At 48.7% G+C, this 20371-nt stretch overlaps 1 protein-coding gene across 2 annotated transcripts in view; it reads right to left on the bottom strand.

Annotated features, from left to right (window-relative positions):
• Positions 1-20371, bottom strand: part of PROM2 (prominin 2) — a 157790-nt gene that overhangs the window by 32113 nt on the left and 105306 nt on the right. For both annotated transcript variants that reach the window (XM_075346185.1, XM_075346184.1), the window contains exons 11-15: positions 19465-19617; positions 18912-19035; positions 18738-18829; positions 14676-14757; positions 7181-7327 (exon numbers count right to left, since the gene is read on the bottom strand). In XM_075346185.1, the coding sequence (XP_075202300.1) occupies positions 7181-7327; positions 14676-14757; positions 18738-18829; positions 18912-19035; positions 19465-19617 (598 nt within the window). The remainder of the gene's footprint in view (positions 1-7180; positions 7328-14675; positions 14758-18737; positions 18830-18911; positions 19036-19464; positions 19618-20371) is intronic.

Below are 20371 nucleotides of genomic sequence, written 5' to 3'. Positions count from 1 at the left end.
GTGCCATTGAAAGCCATGCATGCCCATGCCATCACGTTGCCTCCACCATGTTTTACAGAGGATGTGGTGTGCCTTAGATCATGTGCCGTTCCCTTTCTTCTCCAAACTTTTTTCTTCCCATCATTCTGGTACAGGTTGATCTTTGTCTCATCTGTCCATAGAATACTTTTCCAGAACTGAGCTGGCTTCATGAGGTGTTTTTCAGCAAATTTAACTCTGGCCTGTCTATTTTTGGAATTGATGAATGGTTTGCATCTAGATGTGAACCCTTTTGTATTTACTTTCATGGAGTCTTCTCTTTACTGTTGACTTAGAGACAGATACACCTACTTCACTGAGAGTGTTCTGGACTTCAGTTGATGTTGTGAACGGGTTCTTCTTCACCAAAGAAAGTATGCGGCGATCATCCACCACTGTTGTCATCCGTGGACGCCCAGGCCTTTTTGAGTTCCCAAGCTCACCAGTCAATTCCTTTTTTCTCAGAATGTACCCGACTGTTGATTTTGCTACTCCAAGCATGTCTGCTATCTCTGTGATGGATTTTTTCTTTTTTTTCAGCCTCAGGATGTTCTGCTTCACCTCAATTAAGAGTTCCTTAGACCGCATATTGTCTGGTCACAGCAACAGCTTCCAAATGCAAAACCACACACCTGTAATCAACCCCAGACCTTTTAACTACCTCATTGATTACAGGTTAACGAGGGAGACGCCTTCAGAGTTAATTGCAGCCCTTAGAGTCCCTTGTCCAATTACTTTTGGTCCCTTGAAAAAGAGGAGACTATGCATTACAGAGCTATGATTCCTAAACCCTCTCTCCGATTTGGATGTGAAAACTCTCATATTGCAGCTGGGAGTGTGCACTTTCAGCCCATATTATATATATATAATTGTATTTCTGAACATGTTTTTGTGAACAGCTAAAATAACAAAACTTGTGTCACTGTCGAAATATTTCTGGCCCTGACTGTATATATATATATATATATATATATATATATATATATATATATATATATTATATATACATATATATATCTATATATATAATTGCCTTATTCTGTCTGTCTGTCTGTCTGTCTGTCTATCTGTCTGTCTGTCATGCTCCGAAATTGTGTCTTACGGTGACACAAAGCTGATTGGCCGCTGGGCTCGCCATGGCCCCGCCCCCCCACACGGATTGGCCGCTTGCCCAGTCTGCGCCCCCACACGGATTGGCCAGCCGCTCGCCCAGGCTCCGCCCCCCCCACAGATTGGTCTCTCGCCCCGGCACCCTGCAGGCATTGGCAATTCGGCCACGCCACGCCCCGCCCCCCTCATGCAATGCACGCTAGCTCTGGCCCCGCCCCCTCCCTCCCCCGCGCATTTCCTGAACTGACACGGCTGAGTAGGTAAGTACGGTACTCCCTCCCCCCCCCCCCCGGCCCCCGCTCCCCGGCCCCCGCTCGCACGGGAGTGGTGTGGATACGTTGGTAACCATGCTCGCATGGTTACAAGCGCTGTCACGGAGGTGAGTACTGTACTCCCTCCACCCCCCCCGCCCCCGCTCGCACGGGAGTGGTGTGGATACGTTGGTAACCATGCTCGCATGGTTACAAGCGCATCAAGGTCCTGCTGCCTGCTGCGGCGGAAGATCCACACGCACACACACAAACATACACACACATCAGATCACACTCACTCTCACACACACCTCACACACACCTCACATCGCATCCACATACTCACAACATCCTGGGATATCGCTTGCTTCTCGGCCTCGATACTGTGCTGTTGTGACCTTCCAGGACCTGACGGAGGATCACATGGCCAGAGGCATGTGATATCTCCTGATGTTGTGAGTATGAGCGCTTAAGTGCGATATCGTCAGTGTCTGTGTGTGTGAGTGGATGCGATCGGGTGTGTGTGAGTGGATGCGATCGGGTGTGTGTGAGTGGATGCGATCGGGTGTGTGTGAGTGGATGCGATCGGGTGTGTGTGAGTGGATGCGATCGGGTGTGTGCGAGTGGATGCGATCGGGTGTGTGTGAGTGGATGCGATCGGGTGTGTGAATGTGGGCAGAGGAGCACGGCGTGCTGGAGGAGGCTGGGAGCAGAGAGGCTGATCATGGGGAAGGCTGATGCTGGGGGAGGCTGGGACGAGGGAGGCTGATGCTGGTGGAGGCTGATGCTTGGGGAGGCTGATGCTGGGGGAGGCTGGAAGGAGAGAGGCTAATGCTGGTGGAGGCTGATGCTTGGGGAGGCTGATGCTGGGGGAGACTGGGAGGGGAAGGCTGATGCTGAGGGAGGCTGGGAGGAAGGAGGCTGGGAGGAGAGAGGCTGATCCTGGGGAAGGCTGGGAACGGGAGGCTGATGCTGAGGGAGGCTGGAAGGAGAGAGGCTGATGCTGGGGGAGGCTGGAAGGAGAGAGGCTGATGCTGGTGGAGGCTGATGCTTGGGGAGGCTGATGCTGGGGGAGACTGGGAGCGGAAGGCTGATGCTGAGGGAGGCTGGGAGGGGGAGGCTGGGAGGAAGGAGGCTGGGAGGAGAGAGGCTGATCCTGGGGAAGGCTGGGAAGAGGAGGCTGATGCTGAGGGAGGCTGGAAGGAGAGAGGCTGATGCTGGGGGAGGCTGGAAGGAGAGAGGCTGAGGCTGGGAGGAGAGAGGCTGATGCTGGGGAAGGCTGATGCTGAGGGAGGCTGGGAGGGGAAAGCTGATGCTGGGGAAGGCTGGGAGGAGAGAGGCTGATCCTGGGGAAGGCTGGGAGAGGGAGGCTGATGCTGGAGGAGGCTGGAAGGAGAGAGGCTGATGCTGGCGGAGGCTGATGCTGGGGGAGGCTGGAAGGAGAGAGGCTGATGCTGGTGGAGGCTGATGCTTGGGGAGGCTGGGAGAGGGAGGCTGATGCTGAGGGAGGCTGGGAGGAGGGAGGCTGGGAGAGGTAGGCTGAGAGAAGAGAGGCTGATGCACACACACACACACACACGCGCGCGCACTGCACAACACACCACACACACACACACACACTGGGAACCACAAACAACTGCCCTACACAGACACCCACACACACAGACAACGCTGGACACACACACAACACCCAACACACAAACACCGCGGCACACACAAATATACGCACATACCGCACAACACACACATTGCACAAAACATACCTCCCCCAAAACACACCACACACACACAAACCACGCAACACACACACAACGCTACACACACACAGCGCTCCACAAACAACGCAACACACGCAACACACATACAACACCGCTCTCACCCCCCGTCACACCCAGACAACACCCAGAACATGTACAGCGCCTACACAAACACTTGGTAACTACACACAACAACATCTCTCTCTATATATATATATATATATATATATATATATAACAAAAATCATACATGAACTACACAATACGTAAATTCTAGAATACCCGATGCGTAGAATCGGGCCACCTTCTAGTATATATATATATATATATATATATATATATGTATATATATATATATATACACACATACATACATATTATGTATATATATATATATATATATATATATATATATATATATATATATAAAAACAAAGAATGTGCACATTTGTTATAATAAACAAAGTGAAAAATGTTCAAAATCAGTGAATCCAAGGTGTATTAAAAAAAATATATGGTGCTAATAAAAATGTCACTTTGTCCTGCAAAGAATGCGGCCCCCCAAATTATTTTTTTCCCCTGTGCGGCCCATACACCCAGCCAAGTTTGAGACCCCTGATCTACACTGTGTGCAGAATTATTAGGCAAATGAGTATTTTGATCACATGATACTTTTTATACATGTTGTCCTACTCCAAGCTGTATAGGCTTGAGAGCCAACTACCAATTAAGTATATCAGGTGATGTGCATCTCTGTAATGAGGAGGGGTTCGGTGTAATGACATCAACACCCTATATAAGGTGTGCTTAATTATTAGGCAACTTCTTTTCCTTTGGCAAAATGGGTCAGAAGAGAGATTTGACGGGCTCTGAAAAGTCCATAATTGTGAGATGTCTTGCAGAGGGATGCAGCAGTCTTGAAATTGACAAACGTTTGAGGCGTGACCACTGAACAATCAAGCGTTTCATGGCAAATAGCCAACAGGGTCGCAAGAAGCGTGTTGGGCAAAAAAGGCGCAAAATAACTGCCCATGAATTGAGGAAAATCAAGCGTGAAGCTGCCAAGATGCCATTTGCCACCAGTTTGTTCATATTTCAGAGCTGCAACGTTACTGGAGTATCAAAAAGCACAAGGTGTGCCATACTCAGGGACATGGCCAAGGTAAGGAAGGCTGAAAAACAGTCACCTTTGAACAATAAACATAAGATAAAACATCAAGACTGGGCCAAGAAATCTCTTAAGACTGATTTTCAAAGGTTTTATGGACTGATGAAATGAGAGTGACTCTTGATGGGCCAGATGGATGGGCCAGAGGCTGGATCAGTAAAAGGCAGAGAGCTCCACTCCGACTCAGACGCCAGCAAGGTGGAGGTGGAGTACTGGTATGGGCTGGTATCATCAAAGATGAACTTGTGGGACCTTTTTGGGTTGAGGATGGAGTGAAGCTCAACTCCCAGACCCACTGCCAGTTTCTGGAAGACAACTTTTTCAAGCAGTGGTACAGGAAGAAGTCGGTATCGTTCAAGAAAAACATGATATTCATGCAGGACAATACTCCATCACATGCATCCAACTACTCCACTGTGTGGCTGGCCAGTAAAGGTCTAAAAAATGAAAAAATAATGACATGGCCCACTTGTTCACCTGATCTGAACCCCAGAGAGAACCTGTGGTCCCTCATAAAATGTGAGATCTACAGGGAGGGAAAACAGTCCACCTCTCGGAACAGTGTCTGGGAAGCTGTGGTGGCTGCTGCACGCAATGTTGATCGTAAACAGATCAAGCAACTGACAGAATCTATGGATGGTAGGCTGTTGAGTGTCATCATAAAGAAAGGTGGCTATATTGGTCACTATTTTTTTTAGGTTTTATTTTTGCATGTTAGAAATGTTTGTTTCTAAATTTTGTGCAGTTATATTGGTTTACCTGGTGAAAATAAACAAGTGAGATGGGAATATATTTGGTATATTAAGTTGCCTAATAATTCTGCATAGTAATAGTTACCTGCACAAACAGATGTCCTCCTAAGGTAGCCAAATCTAAAAAAAACCAAACACTTCAACTTCCAAAAATATTAATCTTTGATATTTATGACTCTTTTGGATTGATCGAGAACATAGTTGTTGATCAATAATAAAAAAAATCCTCTAAAATACAACTTGCCCAATAATTCTGTACACGGTGTAAATTCCCTGTCACTATGTCTTTGGAGTGTGGGAGGAAACCAAGGAACTCAAAGGAAACTCATGGATACAGTATACAGGGAGAATATACAAACTATGGTGATGTTGTTCTTGGTGGGATATTGACCCAGGACCTCAGCGCTATAAAGCTAGTGTCACATGTGCCACCCCTGAGGCTTAAGGCTGCTTTCACACATCCGGCTTGAGCTCTGCGGCTCAATCCGGCTGTGAAAGCTATGCAACGGATGCGGTGAACACACCGCATCCTTTGCATAAGTTTTTCCTTTGCGGCTAGTTCGGTTTTTGCCGCTTGCGGCATGCTACTGAGCATGCGCAGTGGCAAAAACCGCATGCGGCAGACTGCTGCGGTTTTTGCCGCATCGCGCCGCATCCGGCCGCCATAGGCATGCATTGAAAAATGCGCCGCATCGGCCGAATGCGGCGCGATGCGTTTTTTTTTTGCCGCACGAAAAAACGTGCCAGGCAACGTTCCATCCGGCCGCCGCATCGGCTAAATCTGCCGCATGCGGCAAAAACCGGACCGAACGCGAGCCCATGCGGCACAATGCGGCACTAATTAAAGTCTATGCAGAAAAAACGCACCTGGCAGCAAAAAAAAACGGTTGCGATTTTCCTGCAAAGTGCCGTATTGTGCCGCATTGCAGAAACCGGAGGTGTGAAAGCAGCCTTAGTCGCCACAGAGTATTGCATCTGTCTTAAGGTGTAAAGCTTATCCCGGGTAAGAAGAGGTTAACCGCTGGTGCTTGGAGCTTACACAATACACTTACATAAACACCCATTTAGTGAGCCAGCACTTACATTACTCAGGGAGCCAGGCTGGGAAATTTCCGGGGTGGATGAGTCATCAAAAAAGGGGGGGCTGCCTGGGAAGTGAGGGAGCACACACAGTTTCACTTCAGAAAACTGCAGAACTTCAGAGAGAGAACAGCTTGAGGCAGAGAAGAGCAAGGCCTCTGGGTGGATGTTGCACAGCTTCCCCCAGAGGGGCTGACCAGGTACTGAGCAGACCGAGAGAGAAGCAGGAGATGACCGAGTGGAGCTGTGAGACAGAGGAGCAACTCGGTAGCTAGAGGGTGAGCCCCCAACAGCCCATTCGGGACCGGGGCCAGTCAGGGTGCAGAGCCCTTGTTTAGGCGAACCTTCATGGACTCTAACAAATCTGCAGGGAAGGGGGATTTCACGTCCCATTGCCCACCACCAAAAGTCCCGGGGCACAGCAGCAGATGGAGAAAGGATCCACGGCCATGGTCGGGTCCATAACAAGTTTTGCACTGCCTACGTACGGGCTGGCAACTAAAGCCAAGGACACTGGGGTCCCCCAGGCGCAAGGAGGAAGGTCTCACATGCTTCACAAAACCGGTAGTGACCTCTGCTTCATCTGGGATCGGCTGGGGCCCATCATGGCGATGACCAGTACTCTGAGGGCGCAGCACACGAACTGTGAGTAAAACATCTGGAACCCGCAATTGCTGCCTCAGCCTCTTATTGCCGGCGCCGCCGACCCACGCTTCGGTGCTAATGGCCCTTCCCCCGTCACCACCGTCCTCCCCGGGGTTCGCTCCACCTGTGGGGAACTGGACTATCTGGACTGCGGTAACATCAGCCCCGGAGGAGAGCTACATTTTGCAGTGGCGGCTAATCCTTGGCCGCGCACCACAGGTGGTGCTGCAAAGCAAACCTCCTCATCCCCTCTTTTGACTCTCTCTTTGCCTGTAGCCAACGGGGTCAAGGAGCCGGGTAAGACCATTTACAGCAACCCCACAAAACCACTGGCCCGGTGACGCGTTATGCCCTGCAGGTCCCATGGGGTGCTACACACATATATAAATAGAGTGGTACCTGTGTCAGGAGGCTACTTAAAGGCACCCGGTCCAATCCACTGTTGTTATAGTCTCGTAGAACCATCACTGCAATATTGGAGACTATATCAAGTCCGGGCACAGTGACATTGACGTTGTCTATCTGCTTCTGGAGTTGTCCTGTGTACTGGGAGGAAGTTATAGGAAAGTAATAAGAAAACAGGTTTATTACAGCACAATTTTATGCTGTAATTAGAGTCAGGTTTCTTTCATCTCATAAACATCCTGTAAGATGGCGACCGGCTATGTTGTAAATGGCAGGTATGTACCACAGAAATGGTGTGAACTTGGAAGTCCATTCTGGTACATGTAGTGCCGCATGTTATGTGTTAAAGTAGTCACAGATCCAAGTTTACAGGTAGCTGGAGAGATGGGAGGGTCTGGCTACCTACATACCCTACCCATGGGAGTCTCTGATGTGTGTCCTATGTCTGTAGTATGCAAAGTAAGGCTATGTGCGCACGTTGCGTACAAGCCCTGCAGAAATTTCTGCAGCGATCTGAAGAGCACATGTGCGCTTTAGATCGCTGCAGAAATGTCCGTAGTGAGCGCCGATTCCATGCGCTCTGCCTGCAGCTCCTGCCATAGAGCAGGAGACAGAGCAGGAGACAGAGCAGGAGACAGAGCAGGAGCTGCCGGCAAAGCGCAGGAAAGAAGTGACATGTCACTTCTTTTTGCGCAGCGCTTCGGCAGTAGCCGAAGCGCTGCGCTCTTAGACGCCACGTGCGCACGGCCCCTGCACAATCTCCATAGACTGTGCAGGGGCCGCAGGACGCATGCAGTTACGCTGCGCTACAAAGCGCAGCGTAACTGCATGTTTTTACGCAACGTGCGCACATAGCCTAAGACCGTCTATAAACCGTGTGTATGTTTCTTTAAGCCGGAATAGGCTACTTGTTCCACAGTCTGACTGCTCTAATGCCGGCGTCACACGGTACGATCTATAATGCGATTGCACGAGCGATCGTACCCGCCCCCGTCGTTTGTGCGTCACGGGCAATTAGTTGCACGTGGCGCACAAAGTAATTTATCCCCGTCACACGGACTTACCTCCCGGGCGACGTCGCTGTGGGCGGCGAACATCCTCTTCCTGAAGGGGGAGGGACGTTCGGCATCACAGCGACGTCACACAGCGGCCGGCTAATAGAAGCGGAGGGGCGGAGATGAGCGGGACGTAAACATCCCGCCCACCTCCTTCCTTCCGCATTGCCGACTGGACGCAGGTAAGCTGCAGTTCATCGTTCCTGAGGTGTCACACGGAGCGACGTGTGCTGCCATGGGAATGATGAACAACCGAAGCACAGAAGGAGGACCGACATTTTGAAAATGAACGACGTGTCAATGAGCAACGATAAGGTGAGTATTTTTGCTCGTTCACAGTCGTTCGGACTGGAGGTGTCACACGGTACGATATCCCTGACGATGCCGGATGTGCGTCACTAACGACGTGACCCCGACGACATATCGCCCGATATATCGTACAGTGTGACGCCGACATAACTATAAAGAACCCTTTCCGGCAGCTAAATAGGAAAGGGTTCTTTACAGTTAGAGCAGTCAGATTGTGGAATGCCAACCACAAGAGGTAGTAATGGCAGATACTATAACCGCTTTTAAAAAAGGGCTGGATGATTTCCTCAGAGCACAACATTGTCGGATATAAATAACTTAATGACAAAATGTATAATTGGTGGAGGAACGCTGATCTAGATGGACCTAGGTCTTTTTTCAACCTATGTAACTATGTAACTATATGTTATGTTCCAAGAGTGGTTTATGTTGTATTTAATAAAGCTGCTGGTCTTTTAAAGAGATAGTGTTTCCTGAGTCTACCTCGCAGCAAAGTGAGTAAAACCCCCATTACACAGTGTGTGAACTGTGTGTAATGTCACAATACACTGAACAAAAATATAAACACAAAACTTTTGTTTTTGTTCCCATTTTTAAAGAACTAAGACTTTTTCTATGTACAGAAAAGTCCCTTTTCTCTCAAATATTGTTCACAAATTTGTGTATATCTGTGTTTGTGAGCATTTCTCTTTTGTCAAGATAATCCATCCACATCACAGGTGTGGCATATCAGGATCCTGATTAGGCAGCATGATTATTGCACAGGTGTGCCTTAGGCTAGCCACAATAAAAGGCCACTCTAAAATGTGCAGTTTTATCACACAGCATAATGCTACAGATGTCACAAGTTTTGAAGGAGCGTTGGCATGCTGACTGCAGGAATGTCCAGCAGAGCTGCTGCCCGTAAATTTAATGTTAATTTTTCTACCATAAGCCATCCCCAAAGGCGTCTCAGAGAATTTGGCAGAACATCCAATCTGCCCCACAAGCGTAGACCACATGTAATAATCACATCAGCCCAGGACCTCAACATCCAGCATCTTCACCTCCAATATCAAAAGAGACTGGCCACCCGGACAGCGGCTGCAACATTTGGTGCATAACCAACTTATTTCTGTACAAACTGTCATAAACCATCTCATTGAAGCTCATCAGCTGCTCGTCCTCCTCATCAGAGTCTCCACCTGACTGCAATTTGTCATCGGAACTGGTTTGAGAGGGCAAATGCTCATGTACCGCCCCGCGCTCGGCTGCAGCCGAGCCGCTCGGATCCGGGCTCGTGTGTTGGTGGCTCAAGCGCCTCCGGACCGGGGGTCACCTCGCTGTCAACTCGCTCTGCAAGGGGCTTGCGCTTTGAGGGTGGGTTTAGGGTTACGGCCGAGGCCGTGGTTTTTGTTGTTAGAGTTTGTGACGCCACCCACGGGTTGTGGTGAATGTAGGCACCACCGCTGCTGTTTACTAGGCACCCCGGGGGAGATGTGGTGCAGCTTTGGTGTTAACCCCTCCGTGGGCAGGGGTGGTGGCCCCGGGACCCGTTTGGTGTGATATGTCGGTGCTTGGCGGTGCGGGGCGATGCGTGGCCCGAGGGCACAGTGGTACTCACTATTAAAGATGGACAGAGTCTCTGGTAAACCAAAAAGATGGTGGTCGGTGCCCGCAGCTGGCTGCGTCTGGTCCCCCAGTTGGGTTGGTGGTCTCCGCCTTTCTCCTGCACCTTCTTAGTGTTTGGACACCCGTGCTTCAGCTATGGGAGCCCCGCTCCCCGGCGTTGTGTATCAGGAGAGCCCGTTTGCCCGCAGACGCTGGCCCGTGGGATCTCTAAGCCTGGGCAGTGGCGTTTATCCCTCTCGGTGGGCTGTTGTCTTTTTTCGGGACTTGGGTGGGAAAAGGACCTAGAGTCCAGACCTCAATCAGTTAATTAACAGGGTCCGGTAGTTTCGGGGACCGCGTTTCAGGGTCTGAGTACCCCCACTTGTGCGCCAGTTTCTGGTCGGTTCCCCGGTTCGGTTCCGGCGGGCCACTACCCTGCCCCGGTCCCTTACGGTTCCACCTGGCCGTCTTCCTGGCTCTTGCAGGCTGAGGCCACCGTATGCCTCCTAGCCAGAGGTGACTGGGCTCCAACCCAGACACCTGGTGTTAGACTGTGGCAGACCTGGACACAGGTCTGCACTTGAACTCCACTCCACTTCACTCCTAAAACTGATCTAACTGTTTTTTCCTGCCTCAGGGCCTGTGAACTCCTCGGTGGGCACAGCCAACCGCCTGGCTCCGCCCCCTGGTGTGAACATCAAACCCTGAGGGAGGTGACTAGGGTTTTAAAGGTTGGCTGGTGACACCTTATTAGGGCATGGGTGTTTGTGCAAGGGCCTACCTGTGACTACCTGGCTAGTCCAGGGCGTCACACTCACATTTTATGGATCTGGCATGTTGGAGAGTTGTTTTCCTCACAAATAGATCCTGGTTTTCACTTCACAGGGCAGACGGCAGACTGTCTGTGGTGCTGTGAGGGTCAGCTGATTGCTGATGTCAATGTTGTGAGTGAAGTAACCCATGGTGGCACTGGGGTTATGGTATGTGCAGGCATATGATATGAACAATGAACAAAGATACATTTTATAGATGCCATTTTGAATGCACAGATACCTTGATGAGTTCCTGAGGCCCTCTGCTGCACTATTCATTCACGATCATCACATCATGTAGCAGCATGACAATGTGTCGCACCCCAGGGCTATAGGGTACTCGGTCCAGGGCCTGTTTCAGCTGGGGAGTGTCATGGGTGTAATGGCCGGTGCCCGGTTTCGTGACCCTGTGGGGGGGGGTGTCGCTTTTAAAAGGGGGTATTTACAGGGATTATAATAAAGTTTTTGTCGTGACGCCACTTGCGGGTTGTGGCTATATGGATGGAGTCGCCGCTGCACAGTCTCTCACTGCTGGGGCTGATGTTAATGGGAGCCTGGATGTTGTGGCCCTCTGCAAGTATGGCTAGGCCCCAGAGGATAAATGATGGTGTTTAATGTTCATAATACCGGGGCGCGGAAAGAAGGTAGACCCCACAAGAGATTGCAGTGTAACTGGTTCTTTACTCACGATGGTGATGCTTGCAACCCGATGGAGGCTGGTCCTCACCACTGGTCCTCGTAGTTCCAGTGCTGGAGTGGTGACCTGGTGGCTTACTTCCCCTGCACCTGTCTCTGGTTGGTGGGTCCCCATGGCTTGGAGCGTCTGGGTGTCCCCTCCTGGTTGTCTTTTGGTTCTGGTCCGTATGGCAGGCAGTTCACCCTGTTGGGTCAGTCCTCAGTTCCCGGTCCCCTGGCTCTCCCATCACTGCTGTGCCCCGAACTCTATGGTCAGTGAGATCCTGGATGGTCCCCTCACCGTGCAGATTTTATCAGGTCTGCCTGGAGCGTTTTCCTAACCTAGGGCTCTGTACCCCGTCGGTGCTATGGTTCCGGGAGTACTCCACCGTACACCTTTGGCAACCACACACCTGAGCCTGACAGGTCACTGCTACATTCTCACCGTCAGTACCGTTACGTCCGTCTCCTTTTACTTCCACTTACTGACTGTCTGGCCCCTCCTCCCTGGTTGTCGTCTAGTGGACTGGATCGGTTCCACCCCTAGGTGGCCATCCATTGGGTCTAACAATAGCCTGTCACTTCTTGGGGGGGGGAACGGGGATTATATGTCTGTTTTGGTGTTACCGGCACTGGTCTTCTGGGTCCCTGTGGGTAGGCCCTGCATCTTTGACAGGATGCAGTTCCCTGTAGCTCCTGAAGGCTCAGCGGCGCTACAAATGCACTTCCCCATATTGCAAGAATCTGTGCACAATTCCTGGAAGCTAAAAACCTCCCAATTCTTCCATAGCCAGCCATACACATCGGACATGTCACCCATTGAGCATGTTTGGGATGCTCTGGATCGGCGTGTACAACAGCGTGTTCAAGTTCCTGCTGGTATTCAGCAACTTCACAGCCACTGAAGAGGAGTGGACCAACATTCCTCAGTCTTCAATATACATCCAGATCAACTCTATGCGAAGGAGATGTGTTGCCCTGTGCGAGGCAAATGGTGGTCACACCAGATACTGACTGGTTTTCTGACCCCCCCACCACACCCTAGACCTCTCCAATACTACAAAACTGCACATTTTAGAGTGGTCTATTATTGTGGCCAGCCTAAGGCACACCTGCACACCTCTGCAATAATCATGCTGTCTTGATATGCCACACTTTTTAGTTCATGGATTATCTCAGCAACTGAGAAAAAGTGCTCACTAAGGAGTACTTTGCACACTACGACATTGCAGGTGCGATGTCGGTGGGGTCATGTCGAAAGTGACGCACTTCCTGCGTCGCTCTCGACATCGTAGTGTGTAAAGCCTAGATGATACGATTAACGAGCGCAAAAGCGTCGTAATCGTATCATCGGTGTAGCGTCGGCGAAAACCATAATTACCTTGCTGCAACGGTCCGATGTTGTTCCTCGTTCCTGCGGCAGCAAACATCGCTGTGTGTGAAGTCGCAGGAGCGAGGAATATCTCCTACCTGCTTCACCGCGGCTCCTGTCGGCTATGCGGAAGGAAGGAGGAGGGCGGGATGTTTACGTCCCGCTCATCTCCGCCCCTCCGCTTCTATTGGCCGCCTGCCGTGTGACGTCGCTATTACGCCGCACGGCCTGCCCCCTTAATAAGGAGGCAGGTCGCCGGCCAGAGCGACGTCGCAGGGCAAGGTGAGTGCATGTGAAGCTGGTGTAGCGATAATTTTCTCTACGCCAGCTATCACCACGTATCGCTGCTGCGACGGGGGCGGGGACTATCGCACTCGGCATCGCAGCATCGGCTTGCGATGTCGTAGTGTGCAAAGTACCCCTAAGGCCAGTGTCCCAATTGCGATTGCCTTGCGTGTATCTCGCACGAGTTTCGCGGTGCATCAACTCTCACGGACTCACACTCTGCTCACAGCCACATAGAGATGTATGCAACCGAACCGCTCCTGTGAGCAGAGTGTGAGTCCAAGCCGGGTGATGCACCGCGAAACTCGCGCAAGATACATGCGAGGCAATCGCAAGTGGGACACCGGCCTAACACAGATTTAGACAAATTTGAGAACAGTATTTGAGAGAAAAAGGCCTTTAGGGCGGCTTTGCATGTTGCGACACGTGCGATGTCGGTGGGGTCAAATCGAAAGTGACGCACATCCGGCATCACTTTCGACATCGTACTGTGCAAATGCTAGAGGATACGATTAACGAGCGCAAAAGCGTCGTTATCGTATCATCGTTGCATTCACCGACATTTCCATAATGCCGGTGCCGCGACAGGTACGATGTTGTTCCTTGCTCCTGCGGCAGCACACATCGCTGTGTGTGAAGCCGCAGGAGCGAGGAACATCTCCTTACCTGCCGCCGGCGGCTATGCGTAAGGACGGAGGTGGGCGGGATGTTTACATCCTGCTCATCTCCGCCCCTCCGCCGCTATTGGCTGCCTGCCGTGTGACGTCGCTATGACGCTGCATGACCCGCCCCCTTAGGAAGGAGGCGGGTCGCCGGCCAGAGCGACGGTCGCAGGGCAGGTGAGTGCATGTGAAGCTGGCGTAGCGATAATTTTCGCTACGCCAGCTATCACACGATATCGTACCGGGGGCGGGGACTATCACGTGCGACATCGCAGCATCGGCTTGCGATGTCGCAACGTGCAAAGCCCGCCTTAGTGTACATAGAAAAAGTCTGAGATCTTTGTCTTCAGCTCATGAATAATGGGTGCAAAAGAGTTGTGTATATATTTTCGTTCCGTGTATTAGTGGCGGCAGATCAGGACGATTCATCTAGATCAGAATTGTAGTATATCAACTTCTAACACAATAGTATCCTAAAGCTAGAAACCAAAATAACTCTTAAGTAGAGACTTATATTTGGGGAACACAATGGTGAAGTTTAGCATTACATCATTGTTATCTATACACATGTTACATAAGACAAACACACCCTGGGGTTTGTGAAGTTTAGTCTTACAGTATATGATATTCACATGATACAAGACGCCAATAAGCAGGGATTCTTGTTGTGGCATGGAAGCCCCTGGAGCAAAGTATCTCCCATTAATCACAGGGGCATGGCTTTCCTACCTCAGAAATGTTGAAGGCATTATCCAAGTTTATAGGGTTAAAGTCCAGTACATTCCATATCGGAGCTCCGCGCTTGCACTGTCTGGAGGAGATGAACATACACCGCGATAACTATCTTATTACCACTGTTTACACATTTTCACTATTATATTACACTAAATTAGGGATAGGTATAAAAGTAAAGAAGAGGCAGTTTGCACATGAGGGGGAAAATTATGCACAGAAGTGCTGAGAATTGAACCGATATAGAAGCAAATTTTCAATTTGGCGTTTCAATTATTATATTGATTAAACCGTAACCCTAATAAATCAATAGTACAGATGACAATAAGCAACTGCGTATACATTAAATGGAGGTAAACTCGGGACTTCAGAACAGGAGAAGGACTTGGGTATTCTCATTACAAATAAGCTGAGCAGCAGCACTCAATGTCAGGCAGCAGCTGCTAAAGCAAACAAGATTCTAGGGTGTATAAAAAGAGAGATTAGATCCCGTGATCCCAACGTATTGTTACCCCTCTATAAATCACTTGTAAGGCCACATCTGAAATATGGGATCCAGTTTTGGGCTCCACATTTTAAAAGGTATATTCAGAAGTTAAAGTCAGTTCAAAGGCAGCAACTAGACTACTACAAGGGATGGAGGCCGCCCATATGATGAGAGGTTGAAAAAGTTAGATATGTTTAGCTTAGAAAAAAGACGTCTCAGAGGAGATCTCATTTATATGTATAAATATATGTGTGGTCAATATAAAGGACTGGCACATGACTTATTCCTTCCAAAGGCAGTACTAAGGACCAGCGAGTGGAAGAAAAGCGATTCCGACAGCTAAATAGGAAAGGGTTCTTTACAGTTAGAGCAGTCAGACTGTGGAATGCCGACCACAAGAGGTAGTAATGGCAGATACTATAACAGCTTTTAAAAAAGGGCTGGATGATTTCCTCAGTACACACAACACTATCGGTTATAAATGACTTAGGGACAAAATGTAGAACTGGTGGAGGAAGGTTGAACTAGATGGACCTAGGTCTTTTTTCAACCTATGTAACTATGTAACTAAATATATCTTATCAGACAATTCTGCTTCTTTCACCTCCAGGATTGATGTTTCATTCTAAATTTGGAAGAAAATATGTAAAATCTGTATTAATTTATTTAATTTACTGAGATAGATGACAGTTGGTGCTTATAAGAGTCTATGGAGATAAGAGGGAGGAGGTAACGGAGGTAGGCACAGACATTCTGCTGAAAATTCTCCTGAATGACAGTTACAGTTCTCCATTGATTCTTATGAGCACTAACTGTCATCTTCTTTCTCAGTAAAGAACATTCTGTATTCATGTGTACTATTGGTTTATGTAAAAAAAAAGTCAGTTTCTCTTTAAGTCTTTAGTTAAATAACGTCTTGTAACTTAACTGGCCTGTATGGGCAATACCCTTCAGCCTCATTGTACACTGCAAGTAGAGGGGCCAGCTTCCCGCATAACTAACAACTGGTGAATAAGCGCTAACGTTTTAGGGTAAAATCCTTAGACAATGTATAGGAAGGTTTTAAGAGATTGTCCTCCCTCCGAAAAAAAATAATAATGGAGAAAACCATCTAATTAAAAGGGTTGTCCCAGGAACAAAGTTAATTTTAAAGTTCATTTTAATCCATAGATCTTGGAATAATAATAAGTTCCACAATTGGATGTGTTTAAAAAAAATGCTCCTGTGCTGTGATAATCTTATATATGTGTCCCTGCTGTGTACTGTGTAATGGCCGTGTCTGACCGTACAGGGACATGGTCTGATCATACCACAGCTCCTGGGCCGGGGAGGAAGTAAAAAACTATACAGACATTACAGCACGGGATTGGAGCACCCCATAGGGCCTGAGGGGTTACTCGCCACCGGGCCGGTGAAGGGTCGGGAGGATGTCACAGGTGGCCTGCCCGGTTTCGTGACCCCGAGGTGTCCATGGAAAGGGGAGATGGGGATGGATGGGATGATTTTGTGAAGTCATCTGCAGTATGCGGCCAGGAATTAGCCGCCACTGCTGTCGCTGTCCTCCGGAGCGGATGGTAATAACAACAAAGATGGTTTCTGCTCCCCACAGGTGGAGCAGGCCCCGGGGAGGAGGATGAGGGAAAGTAATGGCTGTTGGCACCGAAGCACGAGGCGGCAGCGCCGGCAATCAAAAGGCTGACACAGTCTCTGCAGTTCCAGGTGGTTTACTCTCAGTTCTTTAGATTGCCCAGGAAGTACAGGTCACCGCCGTGATGGGCTCCAGCCAATCCCGGTTAAATTAGAGGTAGCCATCGGTATTTTGAAAGTGTCCTTTCTAAGCGTTCCCCTCCAGGAGTGAGTAACCCGGGCTGAGCTTCTTGCTCCAAGCCTCAGGCCCCGTGAAAGAAAAGAATAAGAGTGGTGTCGTGTCGCCAGAACTGGAGTCCCAGCTTGACTTGACTATTGTATAAAGGTTGCTCCTGCTTCTACCCCAAATGGTGCCCGCGCCCCAGGTGGTTGTCCTAGTGACCGGGAAAGTCCCATGCGTCGTGATGGCCACCCCCTATCTACCCTAGTTCAGTCCCCAGTGAGAAGGCTCCTAAGCTGTATGTAATTTTGAATGTGGAAACACCGGTGATTAACCCCCTCCTTACCCGAGATGAATACTGCAGCTTAATTGAACTGCAGTACCCTGTGGCGACTGAAGCCTCAGGGGCGCCACGGGATTGCAAATAATTCTTTATGTGAGGAAAAAAATTTCCATATTCCATTTTTAAAAAATGTTTTACGTCAAAGAAATATTTATTTGTGATCCCGTGCTGCAATGTCTGTATACTTTTTACTTCATCCCCTGCCCAGGAGCTGTGGTATGATCAGACCATGTCCCTGCACGGTCAGACTCGGCTATTACACAGTACACAGCAGTGACACATATATAAGATTATCTCAGCACAGGAACATTTTTCTTAAACACATCCAATTGTGGAACTTATTAATATTCCAAGATCTATTGATTAAAATTAACTTTGTGCATGGGAAAATCCCTTAAAGGATCAACAGCCAGAGTGTTGGGTCACAAAGGGCATCTTTCACTCTACTGGACCTAGGACTGCAATGCTTCACTAATCACTTAGGGGCTGATTCTTTAAGTTTGGCATTGCACACCTAAGTCTTAAGGCCGCTTTACATGCTATGATTTATCTGACGATCTCATTAGCGATGTGACAAGCCCAGATCGTAGTTACGATTTGCCGAGATCGCTCATAGGTCGTTTATTAGCGGTCACACGTAACGATCTCACAAGCGACGCAAAATCGTTCAGCGATATATTGTTTGACCAAGGCAGTTGTGTGGATATTGTTCGTTGTTTGCAGGGTGTCAAACGTACCAATATGTCTGTTGCGTTCCAAACGACGAACAATATTTTGAAAGTGAACGACGTGTTAACAATAAACGATTTTCAACCTATTTGCGATCGTTCGGATTTGCACGTAGGTGTCACACGCAACGTCGTTGCTAACGATGCCGGATGTGTGTCACGGAATCCGTGACCCTAACGACATATCGTCAGATAAATCGTAGCGTGTACAGCGGCCTTTAATGAATGGGATTGCTGGAGTACATTATAATAAGAGGTGCACGGGACTGAATGAATTAGGAGCATTTCTTAACTGGTGTGTGCCTCTGGGACAGGAGTACATTTCTGGAGTAAGTTACACCACTTAAATCGCATAACTTTTCATGAATTTGACAAGTGGCCATAGCCATGCCCTGTCTCAGCCATGCTTTTCCCATATTGGCGTAGATGGCTGAGACTGGCGTCCATCTGCCCTATCAGAAATCTGAACGCTGTACAGGACCCTAAAAATCACTTAATACCTCCCAGCATTCACGGCTCTTGTCTTGATCAGTTGGGTGTGATGCACATACAGTAGGATGTTGCTCCGGGCCCACAAATCAAATGAGAGCCATGGTTGCCAGGAAGTTGGATTTTAAGGTTTTCTATCCAGCGTCCATAGATTACTGGGTGGCCAATGGGTTGAATGTAAAAACTAGTTGTTGATAGTACTCACTTATACATGTCAGTGAAATTGGAGTTTTCTCTGAGGCCAAGTTGTCTTTTCAAGTTGATGTTCTGAGGTAGATTATGTGGATCATCCAGAAACTGAAAATAATTACACAAGGGGGCATATACTTTAGTACTTTGCACATGCTTACAGCTTTACTTAATGATATAATTTACTTACCCTATAAATATCCCCATTTTCCCAGTGATTGCACACAAGAGTCTGTACATTTCCTCCAATTAAGAAGGTGATAAACACAAAAAGGATGACCAACCAGGAGAACAGAAGGGAGAGATACACCTCACTGCAAAACAAACGTGCATACAATGAATCTGTGTGTAAGTGACACTTAAAGGGTTATTCTGGACTTTTTTTGTCTATGGGGCTAAGCACTTATTGGCTACCTGCCTGCTGGTCGAGAATCTCTTTCAACTCAGTGCAAAATGTTATGGTCTTTAAAAAGGGGCATGGCTCACCGGATCCTCTGGGGCGTGTATTTTGGCTCCTCTGCATAATTAGTCTATGAGCAATACCCCTTGGTAAAGATCATAAAAATTAGCACAAAATTAAAGAATTAAAACATCCATACCTCTTAAACCGTATCATTGATTAAGGAAAAAAACAAAAACAATAGAGAATACTCAGGGGAGAAGTGGGAATAAAATAAGAGCAGACACTGGCCACTTTTGATCTGGTGACAGTTCCTCTTTAGGTTTAGTCCTAAATGACTCACCTTAAAATGAATCCAACACCATCCCTTCTCCGCCGTCTGCTGTTCACAGGATCCCGCAATAGGTAGAGGCCCCAAAGTCCGAACAGTAGCCCCAACAGGGTGGAGATAGCAATCAGGAGAAGGACACAGCACAGAACAACTCCTACTACCCACCTGTGGATTCAGAAATGGTGGACACATGGAGGATGGCATACATTTCAAAAACAAATCACATATCTTAGCAAAAAAAATTGCATATGTTAAGTTTGTTATTTATATTTTCTACACATAAGTAATAATAGGAGCGGTGCTTGACTCAAAGTTTTAAAGAATATATAAGAAACCTTTGTGTCCACTCGGGCACCAGAGCCTAAGGTGGGCTTTGCACACTACGACATCGCAAGCCAATGCTGCGATGCCGAGCGCGATAGTCCCCGCCATCGTCGCAGCTGCGATATCTTTGTGATAGCTGCCGTAGCGAATATTATCGCTACGGCAGCTTCACATGCACTCAACTGCCGTGCGATGTCGCTGTGGCCGGCAAACCGCCTCCTTATTAAAGGGGCGGGTCGTGCGGCGTCACTGCGACGTCACACAGCAGGCGGCCAATAGGAGCGGAGGGGCGGAGATGAGCGGGATGTAAACATCCCGCCCACCTCTGTCCTTCCGCATAGTCGACGGGAGCCGCGGTGACGCAGGTAGGAGATGTTCCTCGCTCCTGCGACTTCACACACAGCGATGTGTGCTGCCGCAGGAGCGAGGAACAACATCGGACCATCGCGTCAGCGTAATTATGGAATTCGCCGATGCTACACCGATGATACGATTACGACGCTTTTGTGATCGTTAATCGTATCATCTAGGATTTAAACACTACGATGTCGAGAGCGACGCAGGAACATGACCCCACCGACATCACACCTGTGAT

Source organism: Anomaloglossus baeobatrachus, chromosome 4, assembly GCF_048569485.1.
Source record: "Anomaloglossus baeobatrachus isolate aAnoBae1 chromosome 4, aAnoBae1.hap1, whole genome shotgun sequence".
NCBI lineage: Eukaryota > Metazoa > Chordata > Amphibia > Anura > Aromobatidae > Anomaloglossus > Anomaloglossus baeobatrachus.
Note: the sequence above shows the minus strand (reverse complement) of the source record. Positions and strands in the feature narration are given on the sequence as shown.